Source organism: Sturnus vulgaris, chromosome 4 (assembly GCF_052056855.1).
Source record: "Sturnus vulgaris isolate bStuVul1 chromosome 4, bStuVul1.hap1, whole genome shotgun sequence".
NCBI classification, from domain to species: domain Eukaryota; kingdom Metazoa; phylum Chordata; class Aves; order Passeriformes; family Sturnidae; genus Sturnus; species Sturnus vulgaris.
The window spans coordinates 48,817,746-48,838,605 of NC_142246.1; the positions used below are offsets into that span (position 1 = coordinate 48,817,746).

At 37.5% G+C, this 20,860-nt stretch overlaps 1 protein-coding gene across 11 annotated transcripts in view; it reads right to left on the minus strand.

The window, feature by feature from the left end:
• Positions 1 to 5,446: 5,446 nt before the first annotated feature.
• GSTCD (glutathione S-transferase C-terminal domain containing) overlaps positions 5,447 to 20,860 on the minus strand; it is a 51,138-nt gene continuing 35,724 nt past the window's right edge. For 2 of the 11 annotated variants that reach the window (XM_088163870.1, XM_088163871.1), the window contains exons 7-13: positions 20,759 to 20,803; positions 20,252 to 20,380; positions 17,673 to 17,806; positions 15,926 to 15,956; positions 11,988 to 12,032; positions 8,315 to 8,384; positions 5,447 to 6,121 (exon numbers count right to left, since the gene is read on the minus strand). In XM_088163870.1, the coding sequence (XP_088019996.1) occupies positions 5,985 to 6,121; positions 8,315 to 8,384; positions 11,988 to 12,032; positions 15,926 to 15,956; positions 17,673 to 17,806; positions 20,252 to 20,380; positions 20,759 to 20,803 (591 nt within the window). In that variant the 3' untranslated portion in view covers positions 5,447 to 5,984. Of the gene's footprint in view, positions 6,122 to 8,314; positions 8,385 to 9,532; positions 9,648 to 11,667; positions 11,751 to 11,987; positions 12,033 to 15,925; positions 15,957 to 17,672; positions 17,807 to 20,251; positions 20,381 to 20,758; positions 20,804 to 20,860 lie in introns of those variants that run through there. The other 9 variants (XR_015803303.1, XR_015803302.1, XR_015803304.1 and 6 more) reach the window with 9 other exon arrangements.

Here is a 20,860-nt window from a genome sequence, read left to right on the forward strand (position 1 = left end):
ACGGCCTGTGTTTCCTGGAGCAGCAGGAACCCATCTGAGCCATGCCAGATGCAGGGATGCTCCTCAGCCCCTGGTCCCGTTGGGTGCTCTCTGGTGTGGGGACAATGGTGGGGATTGACCCAGTGCTGGGGAGAGCACAAGGATGTGTTCATCTCATGCCCTCCACGAGGAGCCTCATTTCTTACAAAAATGTCTGTTATTACAATTACAAAAAAAGGTTGCTTTTGGGTAATTGACAAGATGTTGATTGTTGAAGAATGTGTGGAGATGACTTTTCCAGTTTTTGAAAAATCCCAAAGGAGATTTAATGCTTTATATAAAAATGCTAAGATGTTAAAGTAATTCCAATTACACATTTAATATATGAATAATTAAGCACCTTGTACGAGTCCCAAAGCACTGAATATGAGAAATGAAAAATGCAAATAAGCTGCCTCTCTGGTCTGGGCTTTCAAAGCTCAAACACCCCCCAGGTCTCCTCTGCCTTCAGATCAGGGATGGAATGAGCTGTTTGTGGGTTTTCCCTTGGTGGGGTGTGCCCCATATAATCCTTGGAAGAAATTTTACACAAGTTATTCCTGTGCTATATGTAGTCTGTAAAACACATCTCTGCCTTTCTCCCATGTAGCTTTTTAAAGAAGTGCCCTTTCCAAAACAGCAGGGCTGGGTCAGCTATGGTGGTGCTTTGTGCACACACTCAGTTTTTTACCTCCACACAGGTGTTAAATTAAATCCAAAATATAAGGAGAAGGAATCCTGACACTGAAAATGTCAGTTGGGTTTCTGCATCCCTGGGGCAGGTGTGAATTTATGTACCTGTGCATCCTCTGGGAGAAAAAAAATTAAAGCTTGTCATCCTAAGCTTGTTATCCTCTGCTCTCCTTAACTGCACCACGTTATCTGATAATATTGCAGCTGGCAGAGGTGTGGGTCAGGAGCGAAAGATCTTTGTTTTGCACTTGGAAACAAACTTGTCTGAAAAACTGGGGCTTTCCAAGCCTTGCTGTGGATTGCAGAAATACGGCAACATCCAGATCCAGAAATATTTGATTAAAAGTATTTCAGATTATTTCCCCACCCATTAAATGAGGACACCTAACACACTGGTTTATTGTGCCAGTTTTGGAACACTGTCATTAGGATTCAGCTGCAGTGCAAAGACACTCAGAGCCTCAGTCATTAAGCACGTATTTATTTTCCATAGCTATGTCTGACATAAAAAATTAATTATTTTGCCCCTGTATATTGGAAGCAATAGGAATTAGTGTAGAGTACAGACAGCAAACCTGGTAAAGTAAAATAAGGAAAAGTTAAGGTCTAAAATTACTACAGCAAGAATTTCAGGTATTCAAGGTTGGGAAGAAACACTATTATGGATCAAATAAATCTCACGGCTTTCAGAGAACTCTTTCCAACATAGCACATGAATACTTGGAGTCTTTGTTTTCTAAGAGAAAATTAGTGACATTACTCCCATGTTACCAAGGGGGAAAAACAAGATTGAAAGAGCTTCACATTGCCAAGGCATGGCACATGCCTGTGGTGGGGACAGGGACAGCAGCCATCCGAGGCTCACTCCTGTTTTGCTCTCAGGTTTCATGTGCAGGAAAACACATTTCAGGCCTGAAGTCCTACGAGTGAGACAGAAAACGGTGGAAATTGGCTGATCATCTTTCTAGAGGCTAATAATGGGATAATGTGTCCTCTCCTTTTATTGTTTTAATTGACCTAAGCCATTTATTATAAAACTATCCTCAGCACCCTTATCTATTTTTAAAATTCAAGTGTTTTCTTAAATTCTTAAAGCTACAAGCAAAGAAAATTAAGTTGCATTCAGTTTTACTCCTTGTATACAATCTTAATGTATTATTGACTTAGAAAATTGAATTTCTTTTAATGATAGTTGACTTGTTAAGCACGAACTACTAAACTGAAACCTTGATAGCCAAGTAGTTTAAGTGCAGATCTGAGCATGGAAAGTTCAGAGGTGTTCTTCATTTTATTAGAGGCATGTAAGTAACACTAGACATATAGACAGGTAAATGCATGATACCTGCATTTCAATTTTGATAAAAATAGTAATAAAACCACAGGAACTTAGACTGAGATTGTACAAATGGAATTTGTTATGACAGGCAAATGATCCAAGGCAAAAGCAAAGAAAGTAGTACTCAATTATGCTTAAAGGAAAATGTGCTTTTCCTTCTGCTGACAACTGTGCACCAAGCCTGAAATCAGTGCTTAAGTCTTCAGTTACTTTTTGCTAATCAATGCTTTTCTAGATCAGTATTTTCTAAAAATTTTATATTGTTTATATATACACACACACTGAAAGGGTTAATTCCTAACCTAAACCAAATTTTTTATAGAAAATTGCCTCAGCTGATGGTGTTGAGCCCTACTAAAATCTATTTAAATCTATTATAAAATCAGCTGACTGCCATTTCATTGCAGGTTGATTAAGATCAAACTTACTTGACAATAAATGGTTTCTTTAAATGCTCTTTTCAATGAGAATACCTGGCATTGCATGTCACCTAGGAATACAGCTATTTAAAAAGACTTTTCTGATTATTATCATTGCATCCACCAAGTAGTTAAAAGTATAGCAGTAATGAGAAACAGAAAACATCAGTCTAAAATTTATGGCCACCTTAAAGTAAGTAATTTTATATGTGTTTGTCTAAGGATTATCTTTGAGTAATTTTGACCACTCATGTAATTTTCATTAATAGCAAAAATCAAAGGATAGCTTTATCAGAATATTAGTAACATTTTACCTTTTTTTTTTTTTTTTTAAGATCAATCCACATAAAAATTAGGGAGCACAATGAACCTACTAGGAATGTCCCTTGTTTAGTACTACCCCTGCCTAAATACAGCAATACTAATACCTCTTGAAATATGGCTGAATAAGCAGATAAATAACACAATAAAGACAAAAATGAAAAACCACAAATAAGGATACATGTCCACAATGATGACTAACTTTTAACACACACAGGACCTTCGGCTTGGTCATCTGTTTCCTGTTATAAAGTTACTTTTTCCAGCATACAGGCTACAAGAAAAATGTAAAAGAAGACTATCAAGATAACGGAAAATCATGACTATGCTAGGACAGCATTTTGTTCACCTTATAGCTAGTCCCAGTGGGCCAGACAAATTAAAAACACAAAAAGTATTTAGATAAGCACCTTGGACATCAAGATAGTTCCTTGCATAACTAGCAGCTAGAACAGTTGTTCACTCACCAGGACCACACTGTTTAGTCATCTTGTTTAGGCAATTTTAGGATCTATTAATTCCATACTATTTATGTATATAGAAACATAGGGCAAAGTAACATATCTAAAAATTAGTATAATTGAGTTCATATTTCTAGAGAAAATACATGCCACAGTTTAGCCATTTAATCTGTGGTGAATTAGATATTATCTCTTGCTGCAAATCTTGATTTTTATACTTTTTTTTCATCTGCTTCTCTTCAGTTTTCAATAAACATCAGCTCATCTGAAGTATAGTTCAGGCTTTACTATTTGTAGTAACATAACTCCATCCTTGGGCATGAGAAAGATTCTTTTCTCCCGAGAAGAAACCAGAACCCATTGATACCAATAGCAAAAAGTTCACACCACTATCAGAAATGGAATGGAGTCACACTAATCCTGTAAGCCATCAAGATGATGGATATTGTGTGATGCAATTAAAATAGTCCTGATTTTGGGAAGGAAAAAAATTTGTCAGAAACTCATTTTGTATAGTTTGGCTCATCCAAGAAAAAAATGGGATATCATCATACATATAAATACAAGCACTACTTTTGCAGGCTTTCTCCCTTGCTTCTATAAACCTTTTCTTCCTGTGAAGCCTATTTCCTTATAGGGTTGCAGATACAAAATAATTTAATTAAGTCACAAGTAAGCAACACCTGTGGGAAACTGTCATTAATATGAAAACAGGTACTTTAATAAAATAGGAACCAATAAATGGAACAGATTGGTATTTGGATTTTTGTGTGACTTTACCTGCTTTTCTTGACCATCTGAAGCACCTAATAACCTCTTGGACATTTGTCCAAATAAGGTTCTTTTTCCACCTCTCTTTTTAAGAAATCCTGGTTTTGCCTGTTAGAAAAACCATTTTTATCTTTTATTCAGTCACACACATATTCCTTTTTGCACATCCCAAATGTATTCCTTCTTTTCAGATAGATCCAAAAAATATTACAGACTATCAATACAGATATTGTAGAAAATGTGAAGCATGTAAGAGCATGTAAGAATTTCACTCTGCTGAAAGCTCTGTATTATTGCATTGTATCAGGCCATGCCAAATGTTCAACACCGCCATAATTAAACCATTCATATTGCTACCCACTGCCTGGAGCAGAGCAGTATGAAAACCCTTACTGTAAACAGCACACTTTCCAACATGTGCCTCACCTTGATGAGCTCTTCCTTCAGCACAAAACGGTCATAAAGAGACATTTGCCTGCTCCAGGAAACTAATTTAACATAACTAATGTTCAGATTGACATTCCAGTAATTTAGAAACTGAATTCCCTTTGGGCAAGCATTGCAGAAAGCTCTGGAGACAACTGGTATCACCATGTATTTTGTATTTGCCATACATTCTTCAAAACTCCAGTTACTCCTGTAACCACAAATAGCCGCAGAAAAAGTATTCCATCATTATCTATGGAAGAACTCATGCTAAAGGTAGGAATTCATTCCTACTTGCTCACTTTCATGCTTTTTAAATAAGTGGATAGCTTTCCATGTGTTCACATTAAAAAAATCCCCAAGCATTTAGATCCTTTAGATATCTAAATTTAATGATTAATAAAATATTTTTTGATCCTTTTTTTGCTCCAATACCTATTGTTTGTAATTCAGTTCACTGTTTTCAACAGATTATTTAAATTGAAACATGGCAGAAATCACAGATGGGTAAAACCCCCAAACATGCAGTAAAAATCTCTTTAGGAGCTATCTTCCATTATGTTTGTGTCAATAGGTGATTTAAAATTAGGGGGGAAATGGAGCACAGGAGAATGCTTATTTTCATTTTAGAGAAGCATAACTGTGATTATCTTTTGAATTGATTCCACACCGCAACTTTGGTCAAATTTTAAACTGAATATAAAATCAATGAAGATTATGTATGTAGACACATGAACTGCTCTTAAATATTTCTTCTGACAGCAAGTTTCTTACAAATGGGAATCAATACACTTCTATTACCAATGCAATAGTGAAGTATCTGTCATGCCTAGCTCCTACTTTCTGGTCAATGGATAATGAAGATTTTGGTTTCTTTAAACCCAATGTCTAATGCCTGGTTACAGAATCCTTGCATAATATTTAAATGTAATTCTGAAGGTTTTTTTAGAAATGATTGGCAAGTTAGAATACATTTTTAATAAGCAGAGTGAGGCCCAAAGTGTTCTGATGAACTTTTATTAAAAATAATCTTCCTACAGTAGTATGGAATTCTTTAGCAAAGTCAGGCCACCACCTGTTGCACAGCCATCTTCAGTAACACAATGAATTTCATCTTCTCTGCTCCTCTGGTGATCAGTACTGCTGGCTGATAACTGCTCTGCTTATGAACACAAATGCTGTTTTGACCATGAATGCAATTTCCAAGCAGCCAAGACACAGCTTTACTGAAAAGGAAATCACCTTTCCTTCAACAAAGACAGTTTTTTCTAAACTTTTACAGATGGATATAATTCCATGCACAGTCATTAGATCCAGAAACTTCTCAGTATGAGAACCAAAAGTTGCTTAATGACACATTACAAGTTGATTTGCATGCAGTTTGCTTTTTAGGACTTTGGGGGCTGCTTCCTTTTCCAAAGGCAATGTGTTCAAGACACATGTGGGACGTCTGGTTCCCAGCATTGCCTCTATCTGCTGAAAGTCATTATTCACTGAAGATTTATGTTCAGCTTCAAATCGAAGGCAAGTTTCATACTCTTATGTAGGGATGCCCACAAACATATTGTTCTTTGGAGAACAACTCTCTGGCTCCATAGATACAATTTGGACAGAGTAGTTATGTTCTTCTGCAGCCCATGCCCGATCCAGATCCACAAGTCCCATACACTGCTTTCCTAAAATGAGAGCAAGGGAGAGCACAAAAACTCAAAATGTAGAAACATTATCAGAAACGTGCATGTAAATACTCAATGTTAGGAAAACACATCAGTAAGCTATCTAAAAAATAAGTTCCAAATTTACTTTAAAAAACATCTTAATCTGGTTTATGTTCCAAATCACATCTGTGACCTGCAACCCACATTTAGCAAAGACCTTGAGGAGATTATTAACTCTTTATATAAGGAAAAAGGCACAACTATTTAAAAGTATTTTCAAAACTTAGAGAAAAAAGCATGCTTTAATGTAAACGGGAAGAAGAAAAATGCCTGGTTTACCCCTTAGCTCCCTGAATTGCCAAACTTTTACTCCTTTTATAACCACAACTGTTTTCCTCCTGTACTTTCACCTAAAATCTGAAAATCTCTGGTTATTGAACATAAACAATAGACTAAAATACCCGAAAGTAATCCAGTGTAATTATTTGAGACATAGTACTGTAACTACTTATAAGCAAACATACTAAATTGGTAATGCAAAATAAGCTTATTTCAGATTTACCCACAAAAAAAATCAGGAAGGATAGAGCGTTTTTTTCTGCTTAGAAGTTTTTTATTATGATATAGCCATGACAAGATGATGAGACCATTTGTCTTTACTCATTATAATTGATTATTATGTTCTGAAATACCGAATTGACTCCTCAGATTGTATTTTCAGCATCTTGAATCTCTATTGCAAGAAAAATTTAATTTTACTTTGAAATGTTTTATCACTAATAGTTACAGCCTCAAGTCAACAGGGTACAATCCTGCTTCATTCTCAACCACAATGATCCTACCTCTTCCCTTGTTCTTGACAGAATTGTCTAGTTAAATGTATTTGGGCTCTGAGATGAAGAGACAGGAGCACATCCTGTTTACCTTTGGAACAGGAGTCTGGCATTCCAAACTACCCTCTGGAACAGCTTACCTCTCTTCCCTGAATATATAAAGACTTTTTTTGTCTGTATCATTACCAGCCCTGTTACGCATCCTGGTCAGGAGCCTGTAGAAGTTTTGGGCAGGTGGCACCAACACACCCTGCAGTATCCTTGTAATTCAGAGCAGCTGAAATCACAATTTTATGCAGGGCTCAATCCAATCTACTCTGTCTGTCCACAGTGAGCCCACGACCAGAGCTATCTTCTTCTCAGCTGGATTCCTTAGTTACAAAAGAATTTCACTATTCTCAATTCATTGGACTCAGTTCTGTTGGTGGCTTGAGATTTGAGAGGGGTAATAATTGGGTTGGAGACAATTTAAACATACAATAATAAGGGAAGGCCTGAAATCTTTCCAACTCAGTCCTGTATGGATTTGTATGTTGCAGGGAGAAATTACCAGTTTATATAACCAACCAGAACAGAACTCTGCAAATTACCTTTTGCAGCCCTATCCTCCCATATTTTGTGGTTTCACAGAAAATCACCTTCTATAGCTAGTTGAACAGAATGGCCACAGACTCCAATATTATTATTACAAGTTTACACACGGTCAAGGCAAAACACTTCAAAGTTACATTTGTGGAAAAAAACCCCGGCAGTTTCAGACACTGAGAACAGATAAAAGTTACAATCTCTCAAAAGAAAATTTTTGGGTCATATTTCAATTTTCAGTCCACAGCATGGGGTCCAACACTAGGAAGTGAATACTAACCTTTATTTTTTTTTTTCAAATAATGTGATGATGACAAACGAGACTCAATTTATTGTCAGCTTTTATAAAGGACCTCTATTATTTTCTTTTTGTGCAGCGAGTATAAGAAATACTCTCAATTCTTCAAATTAAGTTTTTTTTAATCATTATGCTTATTATCTAGTACTGCTTTAATATATTTTGCAAATGTTTCTTCCAAGCCAAAAAAGCAGTCCTCAGACTTCCTAGCCCCTTCTGTCTTTTCTGACCTGGAAGCTAGTTTACAACTTCCATCCTAAGAATTATACTAGACAGTAAAATGCAAACTCTCTCTTTAATATTGATGATTTTGGAAGAAAAACATTTCTGTAGTGAGAACAGAAAGAGGTGAAATGTGACAAAACTTAATTTTTTCTACTGTTATCTGAAGACATCTACTTAATGCCCCATTCATAAATGTCCTACTTCTTCCTTTATGTATCAAGGTAAAACCATTACTGGGATGGTTTACAAAACAGCTGCAGAAATTCATACCAATTAGCCTACGTTCAGGTGGAAGTTGAACAGCTGTCTGATCTGCAAATCTGCAAAGGATCATGTGCTCCTATAAAAATGACAAAAAAAAGATTAATCAAGAAAAATCTGATTAAATGCTTAAAAGTGTCAGAAATGTTACCATGCTGACGACAATTTTTTTTTAAATCCACCTGTGTGGAAATCTCAATTTTTATACTGCAAATACGTGTGTAAGTCAAGTGTTTGTTATCACTGCCTCATTTCTCCTCATGAGTATTTGCTTCTTGCTAAACTTTGTAATTCTTTGCAGCAGCTGAATGGGATGCAATGTATACATGACAGCATTCTTCAAAGACATCCTGCAGACTAATTTTGCCTTCAATAACTGATAAGCAATATAGCCATCTTTTAGCACAGTCATAATAGAGCAGCCTCCCTGCATCAACAAGTAGCCAAGATAAAATTCTTTAATAGTTGACTTGAACATTTCTCCCAAGCAGTGATTTTGAATTCCAGGATAGGCTGGTAGGTCAAACTTCCTCTGCCTCACCAAATCCATTCAGATCCTGAAGGCAAAAAATACCTGCTGTGAACAGGAAAGTTTCCTCCATCAAAAGGAGCACAATTTACTTTCAAACTACCTTGTCCCATTAAAATTTTCTGCGGAGACTTATACAAAAGAATTTCTCCCTGTCCAGTCAGCCAGGGGGATGGTGCAGGGGAGGGTGCACTTCAGCCCCTGCTTAGGGCAGCAGCAGAGCCCCATCCTCACCTGCCTTCAATGCCCAATATCCGTGCCAGCACAATGGCTCCTCAAAGACCAGCCAAGCCAAGGAAGGCAGGTTAGCCAGGTGGTGAGAGCAAGAGCCTTGCAGGGTGTGGCAGTGGAATTACTGCTCTGATGACAGCTGTGCTTTATGGGACAGCTGCAATACTCAGTACAGGGCAGAGTAAACCAGAACCATTTTAGAATCACACAACATTCCCAAGTCTCCCACAACATCATGGGGAGACAACAGAAATGGGCAACACCACAAAGTGCTCTCCTAAGCAAAGCTTCCAGAGCTATAGTTCTGAAACAAGGACATGTGTCTTGCATTAAAAAGTTTTTTTTTTTTATTCTTGTCTGATATAAAACTATTATTTTAAGGATTTGGTTCTTTTAACAGGTGGAGAGAGTAATTTCACCCAAGTACAGTCCAGGTTCTTTTAGTATTCTGAAGTAAGGATACTTACTCCAGCTTTTTTTAGAGGGCCATAAAAATCCAAGTCTTCACTGCACAAAATACCTTCATATTAAATCAAGATGGTCATTCCTCCAGTACACTCCATCCAATTCATAAATAGAGACCTGACCACAAAAAGTTTTCCCATATATTATAAAATAAAATATTATCATTGCTTGATACACAAATATTACTCATTTAAATATATTTATAATATCTTGGTGCAAGGATATTTGTTCCCTAGTACAGCTCATTGACATGAAGGTTTCCAGCTAACAGCTTCATAAGAAATATGGAAGCAAAATAAGAACATGTCATAACACATTTAGGCCTTAAACATGTTCCACTCAGTCAGCTCAGTTCAAATGTGGCTACTCTTGTAGTACAAAAGAGTTGAAAATGTTAAACCCAGACATGACTATTGAAGCACAAAGAATGGGTGCCATGGACAATGTGGCCACCCTTAGGAGAGAAGCAGCAGTTACAGACAGCCTGGGAAGAAAAAGAGGGATTTAGAGGAGAGGGAGAAGATCCATGTTAGCACACAACTCCTCACCCAGCCTTCAGGCACCCAATACAACTTGGCTTTTTGCAACAGCAAGTTCTCAGCTCTTTGGACCACACCAGAGCCAAGGAAAGTCTTGTCACATAACCCAAAAACCTGGACTGACTCCAATCCTTGGCTTCTGTCCTAGGGTGATGTTATGGTGTTTCTATCTCCAATCGTGTGTCCTGATTATGTTTGGTATTATGTCCTGTGCTTCCAGGACTGACTCTGAGAGTGAAGCTTTGTTTTGTCTTGTTATCAGCCGGCTCACCTCCCCCATGGTCTATGTTTAGGAGAGGTTTTAGCTCGGCTTGCTTGCTTGCTTGCTTGCTTGCCTGCTTGCTTGCCTGCTTACTCGCTTCTGCCTTTTTCTTTCCTTCGCTTTGCCCTTGCTTTCTGCTTATTAGTTAGTTCAGCTAGGCAGTCCAACTTTTTCCCTGGACTGTTTTCTCTTCCACCCCGTCCCCTCCCTCTCCTGGATACCATCTGAACGGACGGGGACCTGGGAACCCCAAGAAACACCGGGAGGCTACACTTTGTCACCTGCAGCAGTCATCCCCAGCGCCAGAGACTGATAACTGAGCGACCACTCGCCAGAAAAACTGAGTTTGTCATCCCTTCAGAACGGTGAAAGAGTTTTTTTGTCAGCTGGTGTTGTCTTTTTTCCCTGTGCTGGGGAGTGTCTTGCTTGTTAAATAAACAGGTTTTTTCTCCCACTCTTCTCCGAGGAAATTCTTCCCGAACCCGGTGGGGTGGGGGAGGAGGAGTCGTGGGGTTTGCTGTCTGGGGGCTCCTTCTGAAAGTTTTCCCCCAAATTTGCCCAAAACCAGAACAAATAAATTGGCGCCCAACGTGGGGCTCGAGAAAGTGGGAAAAAACCCTGTTCTAATAATAATTTGGTTCAAATTCTTTTGTGTTGGTATAGAGCAGTTATTGGCTATGTTGTTGGAATTCATGTCTTTTGGGGTGGAGGCCTGCATGGGATTCTGGTCCCTAGGGTTTTTTGAAGTCCTAATACCTTTGTGGTCCCTGGGTTTATTTGCTTATCCAGAAATAGCTCCGGTATTGTCCCTAATGCGTAGTTTCTGTAGCAGAGGGGCATTGACCAAAATATCCATCGGGCTGGGCTTGGTTTTAATGGCCTGCAGGAGATTTATAAAGGTGCCTGGTAAGACTCGAGGCCGACCATTAGAATTTTGGAGTCGGAGCTACAAAAGGTCTGAAGCTAACTACACCCCAACAAAGAAGAAGATCTTAGCTGCCTACAAAGAGGTCCAAGCAGCCTCAAAGGTGGTTGGCACAAAAGCACAACTCCTTCTGGCACCCCAACTACCAGTGCTAAGGTAGATGTTCAAAGAAAAAGTTCCCTCAACCCACCATGCCACCAGTGCTACATGGAGCAAGTGAATTGCCCTCATTACACAGCGCACCCGAATTGGAAAACTGAATCGCCCTGGAATTTTGAAAATAATTACAAATTGGCCTGAAGGTGAAAGTTTTGGTGTCACAGATGAGAAACAAGAACCAGTAACACGGGCTAAAAAAGCTCCACCATATAACCAACTGCCAGCAGAGAAAACACGCTATGCTCTATTCACCGACGGTTCCTGTCGCATTGTGGAAATAAATCGGAGGTGGAAAGCAGCCGTATAGAGCCCCACGCGACGAGTAGCAAAGGCCACTGAAAAAAAGAGTAAATCCAGTCAACTTGCTGAACTCAAAGCAGTTCAACTGGCCTTAAACATTGCTGAAAGAAAGAAGTGGCCAAAGCTTTACCTTTATACCGATTCATAAATGGTAACCAATGCTCTGTGAGAATGGTTGGAAAAATGGAAAAAGGCTAACTGGCAGCGTAGAGGAAAACCAATTTGGGCTGCCAAAGAGTGGAAAGATATCGCTACCCGGTTAAAAAAATTACCTGTGAAGGTTCGCCATGTAGATGCCCATGTTCCCAGAAGTAGGGCTAATGAAAAGCAGAAAAACAATCAACAGGTAAATCAGGCTGCAAAAATAAGGGTGTCGAAGATAAACCTTAATTGGAAACACAAGAGAAAGTTGTTCCTAGCTCAATGGGCCCATGATGCCTCAGGTCATCAGGGCAGAAATGCCACATATAAGTGGACACAAAACCGAGGAGTGGATCTAACCATGGACAGTATTTCTCAAGTTATCCATAACTGTGAGACGTGCGCTGCCATCAAGCAAGCCAAGCGGGTGAAGCCCCTCTGGTATAGGGGGCAGTGGTCCAAGTACAAGTATGGAGAGGCCTGGCAGATTAACTACATCACACTGCCTCAAACCCGCCAGGGCAAACACTATATACTAACCATGGTGGAAGCCACCACTGAATAGTTGAAGACCTACCCTGTGTCTCACGCTACAGCCCGTAACACCATCCTGAGCCTGGAAAAGCAGGTCCTTTGAAGGCATGGCACCCCTGAGAGGATTAAGTCAGACAATGGGACTCATTTCAAGAATAGCCTTATCAACACTTAGGCTAGGGAACATGGCATTAAGTGGGTGTACCATATCCCCTACCATGCACCAGCTGCAGGGAAGGTAGAAAAATACAATGAACTGTTAAAAACCACCTTAAAAGCATTAGGTGGGGGATCATTCAAAAACTAAAAGCAGCATTTAGCAAAGGCCACTTAATTAGTTAACACCCGGGGTTCCACCAACCGAACGGGCCCTGCCCAGTCTGAGTCCCTGAATATAGTAGATGAAAACAAAGTCCCAGTGGCACATATCAGAGGTTTGTTAGGGAAGGCAGTTTGGATCAATTCTGCCCCGAGTACAGACAAACCCATTCGTGGGATTGTCTTTGCTCAAGGACCAGGTTGTACATGGTGGGTAATGCAAAAAAATGGAACAACACGATGTGTGCCTCAGGGAAATCTAATTGTGGGGTGAGGCAGCATGAAACAGAAGAAAATATGTAAGTGTCAAAGGTCTAAGCAAATAAAATAGAAGGAAATGTGTAAGTGTCGAAGGTTTGAGCAAGTAAGATGGAAGAAAATGTGTCCAAATAAGTGAAAGATGGAAATTTCAACTTGCTAAAGTTTTTACATGCTGTTTAGTATGTTCACAATATGGAGATAAGGGGTGGAATGTCCTAGGGTGATGTTATGGTGTTTCTATCTCCAATCGTGTGTCCTGATTATGTTTGGTATTATGTCCTGTGCTTCCAGGACTGACTCTGAGAGTGAAGCTTTGTTTTGTCTTGTTATCAGCCGGCTCACCTCCCCCATGGTCTATGTTTAGGAGAGGTTTTAGCTCGGCTTGCTTGCTTGCTTGCTTGCTTGCCTGCTTGCTTGCCTGCTTACTCGCTTCTGCCTTTTTCTTTCCTTCGCTTTGCCCTTGCTTTCTGCTTATTAGTTAGTTCAGCTAGGCAGTCCAACTTTTTCCCTGGACTGTTTTCTCTTCCACCCCGTCCCCTCCCTCTCCTGGATACCATCTGAACGGACGGGGACCTGGGAACCCCAAGAAACACCGGGAGGCTACACTTTGTCACCTGCAGCAGTCATCCCCAGCGCCAGAGACTGATAACTGAGCGACCACTCGCCAGAAAAACTGAGTTTGTCATCCCTTCAGAACGGTGAAAGAGTTTTTTTGTCAGCTGGTGTTGTCTTTTTTCCCTGTGCTGGGGAGTGTCTTGCTTGTTAAATAAACAGGTTTTTTCTCCCACTCTTCTCCGAGGAAATTCTTCCCGAACCCGGTGGGGTGGGGGAGGAGGAGTCGTGGGGTTTGCTGTCTGGGGGCTCCTTCTGAAAGTTTTCCCCCAAATTTGCCCAAAACCAGAACAGCTTCTTACAGAGTGATCCAAAAAGATAAACTATAGCCTGTTATGACTATATTGTTTCCCCCGATACAGTGATTGTCATATTCCCTGTTGGCTGAAAAAAGAAAAACATTTCTAAAACAGTGATTAGAAACTTCCCAAAGTGTGAATAAACAGTTAACTTGTTTATTAGAACATCCACATGTTCAATTCCTATTAAATTTCCAAAGCAGTATTTGCAAATTTATACGGTTCAACTTTCCAATTCTCCTTGTTCCTTGACAGAGTCTCAAAACATATCATAGTAGAAATCTACAGCTATCATAACCTTATTCCTTGCAACTATAAACTAATGAATTACAGCATAATGTTCTCATCAAAAAAGTTTTGGAAATGCCAGACTTTTGGATGTCTTTTTAGATCTCACTAAAATGAAAGGTAAGATAAATTAATTTAAAATGGGAACTGGAGTGGGTGACACAGACAATGTCTGGCTAACACATGGCAACTTTGGCTGCTAGCCAATAACCTGTAAGAATTTATTAATATGAAATATAAAAACGCATACAGCTAGATACATAACAAAAGTTATTTATAACTAGGATTATTAGAGGCACCAACCAGCCTAGACCAACTGTATAGACTCTTTCATTACTAAGCACAGCAATATTTTTAGCCTTATCTTTGACTCCTGTGCCCTCCTGCAATACAAATAATAAAATTCCAGAGTTTCTACAGTATTGACAAACCCCATGATTTAAATCTACATGGATTAACAGATTAAGAAAAAATTCACTGAGTTGCAATGAGATTATATGCACTATCCTAATCTAGGCAACCTTGACTTTATAATTGATGCCATATCTCTGTACTATCAGCAGGCTTAATAATGCTGTAAATAATTCTTTTTCTGAACTGAAACCCAAGTTCCTTGAGATTATGTCTTAGAGACGTTGAAAGGAACATTAATCGTGGGAAAAAAATAATGGTGGCTCCAAATCCATCATGTGGCTTTTGGAATCTCAATCTTTAGACATTTATTACCTGATAACTGAACTTGTCTTATAAGATGGCTGAAGATTTTCTGAATTTTTAAAACTCCCTCTAATTTAAGGATTAAAATGAATAATCTCTATTTTCCGGCCACATACATTATCTTTGCACTGCCCACTGTCCCCAAAAGCATTTGGATATTAGAAACACCTTCCTTCATTTCAATATTTTTGTTACAAAAAATTATTCTGCACCTCCAAAAATCACTTCAATATTCTAAAAGCCAAGAATCCGGTCTAGGATTTGAGCTGTAAATTTAGTAAAATTTCTATATAATCATGCTTCTCTCAAAAAGACACATGTTCTTTCTGTGCCACATTAAGTGCCTCTAACCTTCAAATTTTGGGTAGCTCATCACTAACTAGTTTAAACTCAAGACAAAACTTAACAGATAAGTACCAGTTTTCTGCTGTTCACCTCTCTGCTCCTGTCATTTTCCACTCTTCTGTTACCCTTCACTCTGTCAGATCTGTATGCTTCAGTGTTAATTTCTCCCACATTTCTCTCAGATTATCTCCACAGACCCCCGCTGCTCAGGGTCAAAACACAGTTTAATGCTTTAGAAATAATTTGGAACAATATTTTAAAAAATATTTAAAATAAAAATACTGTATTAAATTCTTGCAGATCTGTTTAAGATCTTACTTACTTGTCCAATGTTTTAGACATAAATTAGAGGGAAGAATCCAATGTTGATTACAACAGTTGTATTTAACACCTAAACAAACTGGTATCCTGTAATTTTTAACTGATACAAGTTGAAGTACCTTAGGAATGGCTCACTTATACATTATGACAATTTTTTTTTTTTGTGGAGAAACTATTTAATTTTATTGAAGAAAAAATCCTTTAAAATGGATGGAGAGAAAACACAATGACACCTGCACTAATAATGAACATTTCACATAACACATGCGCCTCCTCAGAATTAGAAGATAACCACCTATATTTCATTTGATAAGAAGACCCAGAGAAATACAGGAAACTGCACATAAACATCTTCCCTCTGTCCTTTTACATACCTTGTAGGACAAAATTTCTTTGAATTGATGACTGAAAAAAAATAAATAGATCAATTCAATTAACATCTAAAAACAGCAAACGTGGAAAACAGAAGCAATCATTACATACTTGAATACATTTTAAAGAAAACAGCAGTATCTGTATCATACAGAAAGGCATTAAAAAATACTAAAACCCATTACAGTTCCAAATTCATTAGAAAAGTGTATTTAGTGTTTTTTCCCTAGCATTAATAAAAATCCTCTCTTTCAATCATTATAAATGCTAACACATACTTACTGTGGTTTTTTCATTGTCACACAAACACTTTACATATATTTAATAATACACATATACATTTAGTTTGTATCACAAAACTAAAGGGTCTATACAGTGGAATTGAGTACAGAACACAGCTACTATGGGGATATGGCCAAGCTATCATGTTTTATCATCATATAACATAAGAAAAAAAGAAAAAGCAAACCCTAAAATGTAACTCAAGATCAGGTTGATAGTTTTTTCATAGACTTATGAGGTAAGATTCAAAATTTTAGCAAACACAAACATTCTTGCAGCATCTACAGCAACAAAAATTTTCCAAGTAATAATTTCCAGTCTTTGTGCTCCAAAAACTTAGCTGGTCAAAAGTTAAACATTAACCAGCAAAATTTAAAACAAAACTACTGAGAAAAACTATATGACTGCTAATTTTAGAAGACTTGGAATTTTATTACCTCTTCATTAGAAGACTTATTTGTTTTATTGCATCACAAGAGAAAACAAAAGAGAAAACAGAAAGAGATGGAAATATCAAATTGACTAAGAAAGAACAGCTAAATGCAAAGGTTATCAAACTGGCAAGTTATAAATAATTACTTTCTACACACTTCTGTGCCAGAACACTTTGATATTACAGAAAAGTATGAAAAATATTTCACATGGATGCACAATATCTTTTTAGATTTGCTGATTTCTTTTAAAACTGCATGTTTCAGTTTCTTCTTTTAGCAAATACATACTTAAGTAATTCATGTAATTCCTAGTAGAATTAAATCTAATTCATCTTGGACATCCAAAATGCAAAGCTCAATTTTATAAACAGAAAAAAAAAAGCCAGCCAAAACACAACGCTTTTCCTCCACCTAGTTCTGACTCAAAAAGCTGTTTAACCTCGTATTTTCTGCCACTTTAACATTTTATTTATATCAAAGACATTAAAATTTTTAAGCATAGGATATATATTAGTATCTCCCACAAGGCAGATTTGAAGACAAAATACGTACACAGTCCATTGAAAAAAATATTAAAAATTTGAACTGAAACACAGGAGAGCTTATCTGCTTGGGAATAAATCAAAGCAGTTTCACAAGCAGTAAACTGTAGTATAAGGCAGACCCATTTCTTTAAACTGACTGCTGGTATCTTCTTCCAACTCCCCTTCTTAGAGTAATTTTCATGAGTTTTCTATTAACTTTGTGATTTTAAGGTAGAAGGTCTGCATACTGATATTGTATCTACTATACTGATTGTATAAAGTCTTCTGAACAATGAATACATAAATCCAGAAAAAAAAATCCAGGAATTACTAATCTGCCTGTGAAGATGGGTTGACAAATACGAGGAAACTGTTTCATTTTAAGTGTGAATCAACTTAGCCTAATCACTCACAATGAACCTCAAGTGATTAATTCTGTACTCTTTTAGGATTTTATTCCCTCACTGAAGTTGATAATTTTAGGGCTTATCTTGCAAGCTTTAGTTTACCTTCGTGGATATTTGAACTTGACTGTATTTTGAATGAAGCCATAGCAGCAGGGGGAGATGACAAAGGCTGCCCGTGCCCTGAGGCAGTGTTCAATCACCATGTCTGTGGCCACCCCGCAGGCGTGCAGGGCCACCTACAACGGGAAAAACAACAACCAAGGAAACAAGAAAATTCATCATTGGAACATTCTAAATATGATCCAGCATTTTTTTGATTGACTGAGTTAATTAAATGCATGAGGAAGGTTTTGCAACTAAAGCTGTTACACCAAAGGCCTGGTCCTTAATTCTCCAGATTTTCATTCCTCTCCTTCAAATCTATGTTGAAGAAAATTTATGGTTTATTTCATTAACAAGGAATCAACACTGAAGAAGGGTCACTCACCAGAAGTACTCAAAAGGCAGGTGCACTTCATTGTGATATCAAATAAACTAAAAACAAATCTCCAGAAAAACAGTTGTGGAATACATAGTAACAGAAAAACTATGCGGTGATTAGTTAAAAGTTTCTGTCAAGCAAAAAGGATTTAGAAATACAGAGAAATATGTCAAAACTGGATTTCAATTAAGTAGTAAGAGAAGAAACAGATATACCTGAAGGTCATATTTAAAGGAAAAAAATATACGTAAATGTATATAATTTGATTTTCAAGTACTGAGTAAAACCTATAGGAAACAAACACTGGAGCTGGGGAAGGCATCAAATACAACTTGCCCTCCTTTAATTTTTTTCCCTCTCTTATTCTTTTATTTCTCTCTTTCTTAGTGAGGGGCTCTTCTACTAAAACTAAAATAACATTTGAACACAACTACCTGCGAGCACTGACATGCTTGGACAACACACAGGTTGCACCCAAATTCTTCCCGCTTTCCTAGAGAAAAGTAAATTGCTGCAGTACTCAATGTATTGCAAGGGAACGCAGGCAGCTCTCTCTCTCTCCTATCTATACCAAATGCACCACGGAAATGGGGCATTACCTTCTCTGCCTCCTCCCACGTGCTCAGTACCTCAAAGAACAGGCCTGGCACATACTTAAACTAAGGACGTTTTTGAGGCACAGTTTTGATTTTATGCAGCAGCATGGATTTATAAAAGTACATTGTTTGCTTTGCTTTTTGTTCACACAAAATACTTGTACAGTTAAAGAAGAGGTTTAAGACTGCACAGCTCAGGTTTCAGGATTCATAGCTGTTTTTCAAGGTAGAGCAACTGGAAGATAAAAACTTTGCGCTCAGATATAGATTTAAACGAAGTCTTTTTTGTTTCCAGCCTGCTTGCAGTAAGCTCAGCTAAGGAGACCATTAATCATCAACTTAACTGTAATTGCATACAGATGGAAACAAATATTCTTGTCTCAGGCAGAACATTAAAAAATTAACAAGAAAATAATTTCACAATGAAATTTTCTGCTCATATGAATTTAACAACAAAACTAAAACTAGTTTTACATCAAAAATAGATACTTAATATCCAGCTATCAGATTATCATGGAATGTAATTATAGTTACTTCCTAATCTATCCAACTAGAAAACAAAGCTCTCTGTTTTGCTTGCAGAAAAAGAGACCATAAAACAGCAGCAGATAAACCAGTAGCTTTGCTGGGCCTGTATAACCTGTTACATCAAATGATTTTTTCTTTGGCTTTCTGAGAACCTATTTCATTAAGAAAAAATCCCAAATAAAATTAAAGACAAAGGATAGCCTATTGATTGAACTCACTATCTGAAACAAAAAAAAATTGTGAAGACTAATGCAGATATTTGGAAATTAAGGCCTAGAAAAAAAGAATTTCCAAGTGAACTCTTCTGACATATACTTTGATATCTCCCTTGTCACAAAACTTGAAAGAGAGAATATAATACTTATTTTATTAGATAAAAACTCCACAAGGTTAACATTGTATTAACCTTTAAAATCGGCCCTGAGAAATTCAGACAGAAATTCCAATGACTACAAAACCGGAGACTCATTTCATAAAACAACTATTAAACATTTCACACACACAATTCTGTGTATTATTCATGAGATCCTGATATTTTGAAATAGCTCTCTAGTTCACCCACTGAGATTTCTATGACCGTGTAGCACAGAAAATAAAGCTAGAGAATTGTAAATTTACACTTGGAAAGGCTAGGCTAAAATCATTTATTCTCTCCTCTTTCTCCTGCACTAAATTTCCTTTCCTTTCTTAAATAAACCAACCAAACGGTTAAACAGTATTGTTCATATACCACAAACCTTCAGTGTTACCATACTCAGCTACAGTCAAAACAGGCTTTTAGATGGATGATTTAAAGAGCAGCCAGTCTTGCATGGAAAGCTTGCACCTTACCACAGAGGTTCATATTCTATTAACAGCATAAAAAACTAGATGACAGGAATATTTACAGAGCTACAAAATACTATTTATGCCTTATTCTTCACCAGGGCTGCAAAATTCTAGACAGGACATTAATCTAATTTACTTTCATAGTCTGTAAAGACATACAGAATTTTATTCTCCCACGTATATCAGTTGTTTTCAGAATAATTCATCAGACACTGAACTTTTGAAGTGGAAAAGTTATAATCACTTACCCCAATGTTAAAAGTCCCAATAAAATAGTCCAAATTTGCTTGAATGAACCAAATGTTGTTCAAACCAAGTTCATCACTTCTGTCTTTAGCACGGATCAGAGACAACTCCTTATTTTCTATGAGTATCACCTAGATTTCAAACATAGGAGAAAGGCAAAATAATACTGAGAAATCAAAGTACAACATTACCAAGCAGAAAACTTTGTAGTTTGTTGAGAAAACCTCTGACTCGCTTGTGGCAGAGTCTGACATCTACCAAATGGTTAGCTGGAAACCCAGGAACAATCGGAGGCATTTAATACTTGCCAATATAAATCAGCTTGAAAATATTTGATATCTCCCTACAACTTCTGTCTTCTCTGGAAAGCACCACACACATTTTATGCTAAAAAATTTGCATGTTTCAAACCTATGTCCTCTGCTGAGACAACTGTGACTTCTACGTGTCTTCTCTACATACATATCTTTTTAAGATGATTACCAGAAATCTTTTTATTTAAAATCTACCTGACATGATGGCATCATATAAGCAAGAACAATTCCAACATGGCCCTGTGAAAACAAAAACAAACAACAAAATCTGAATCACTTTTCAGTGTTCCTTGCCGT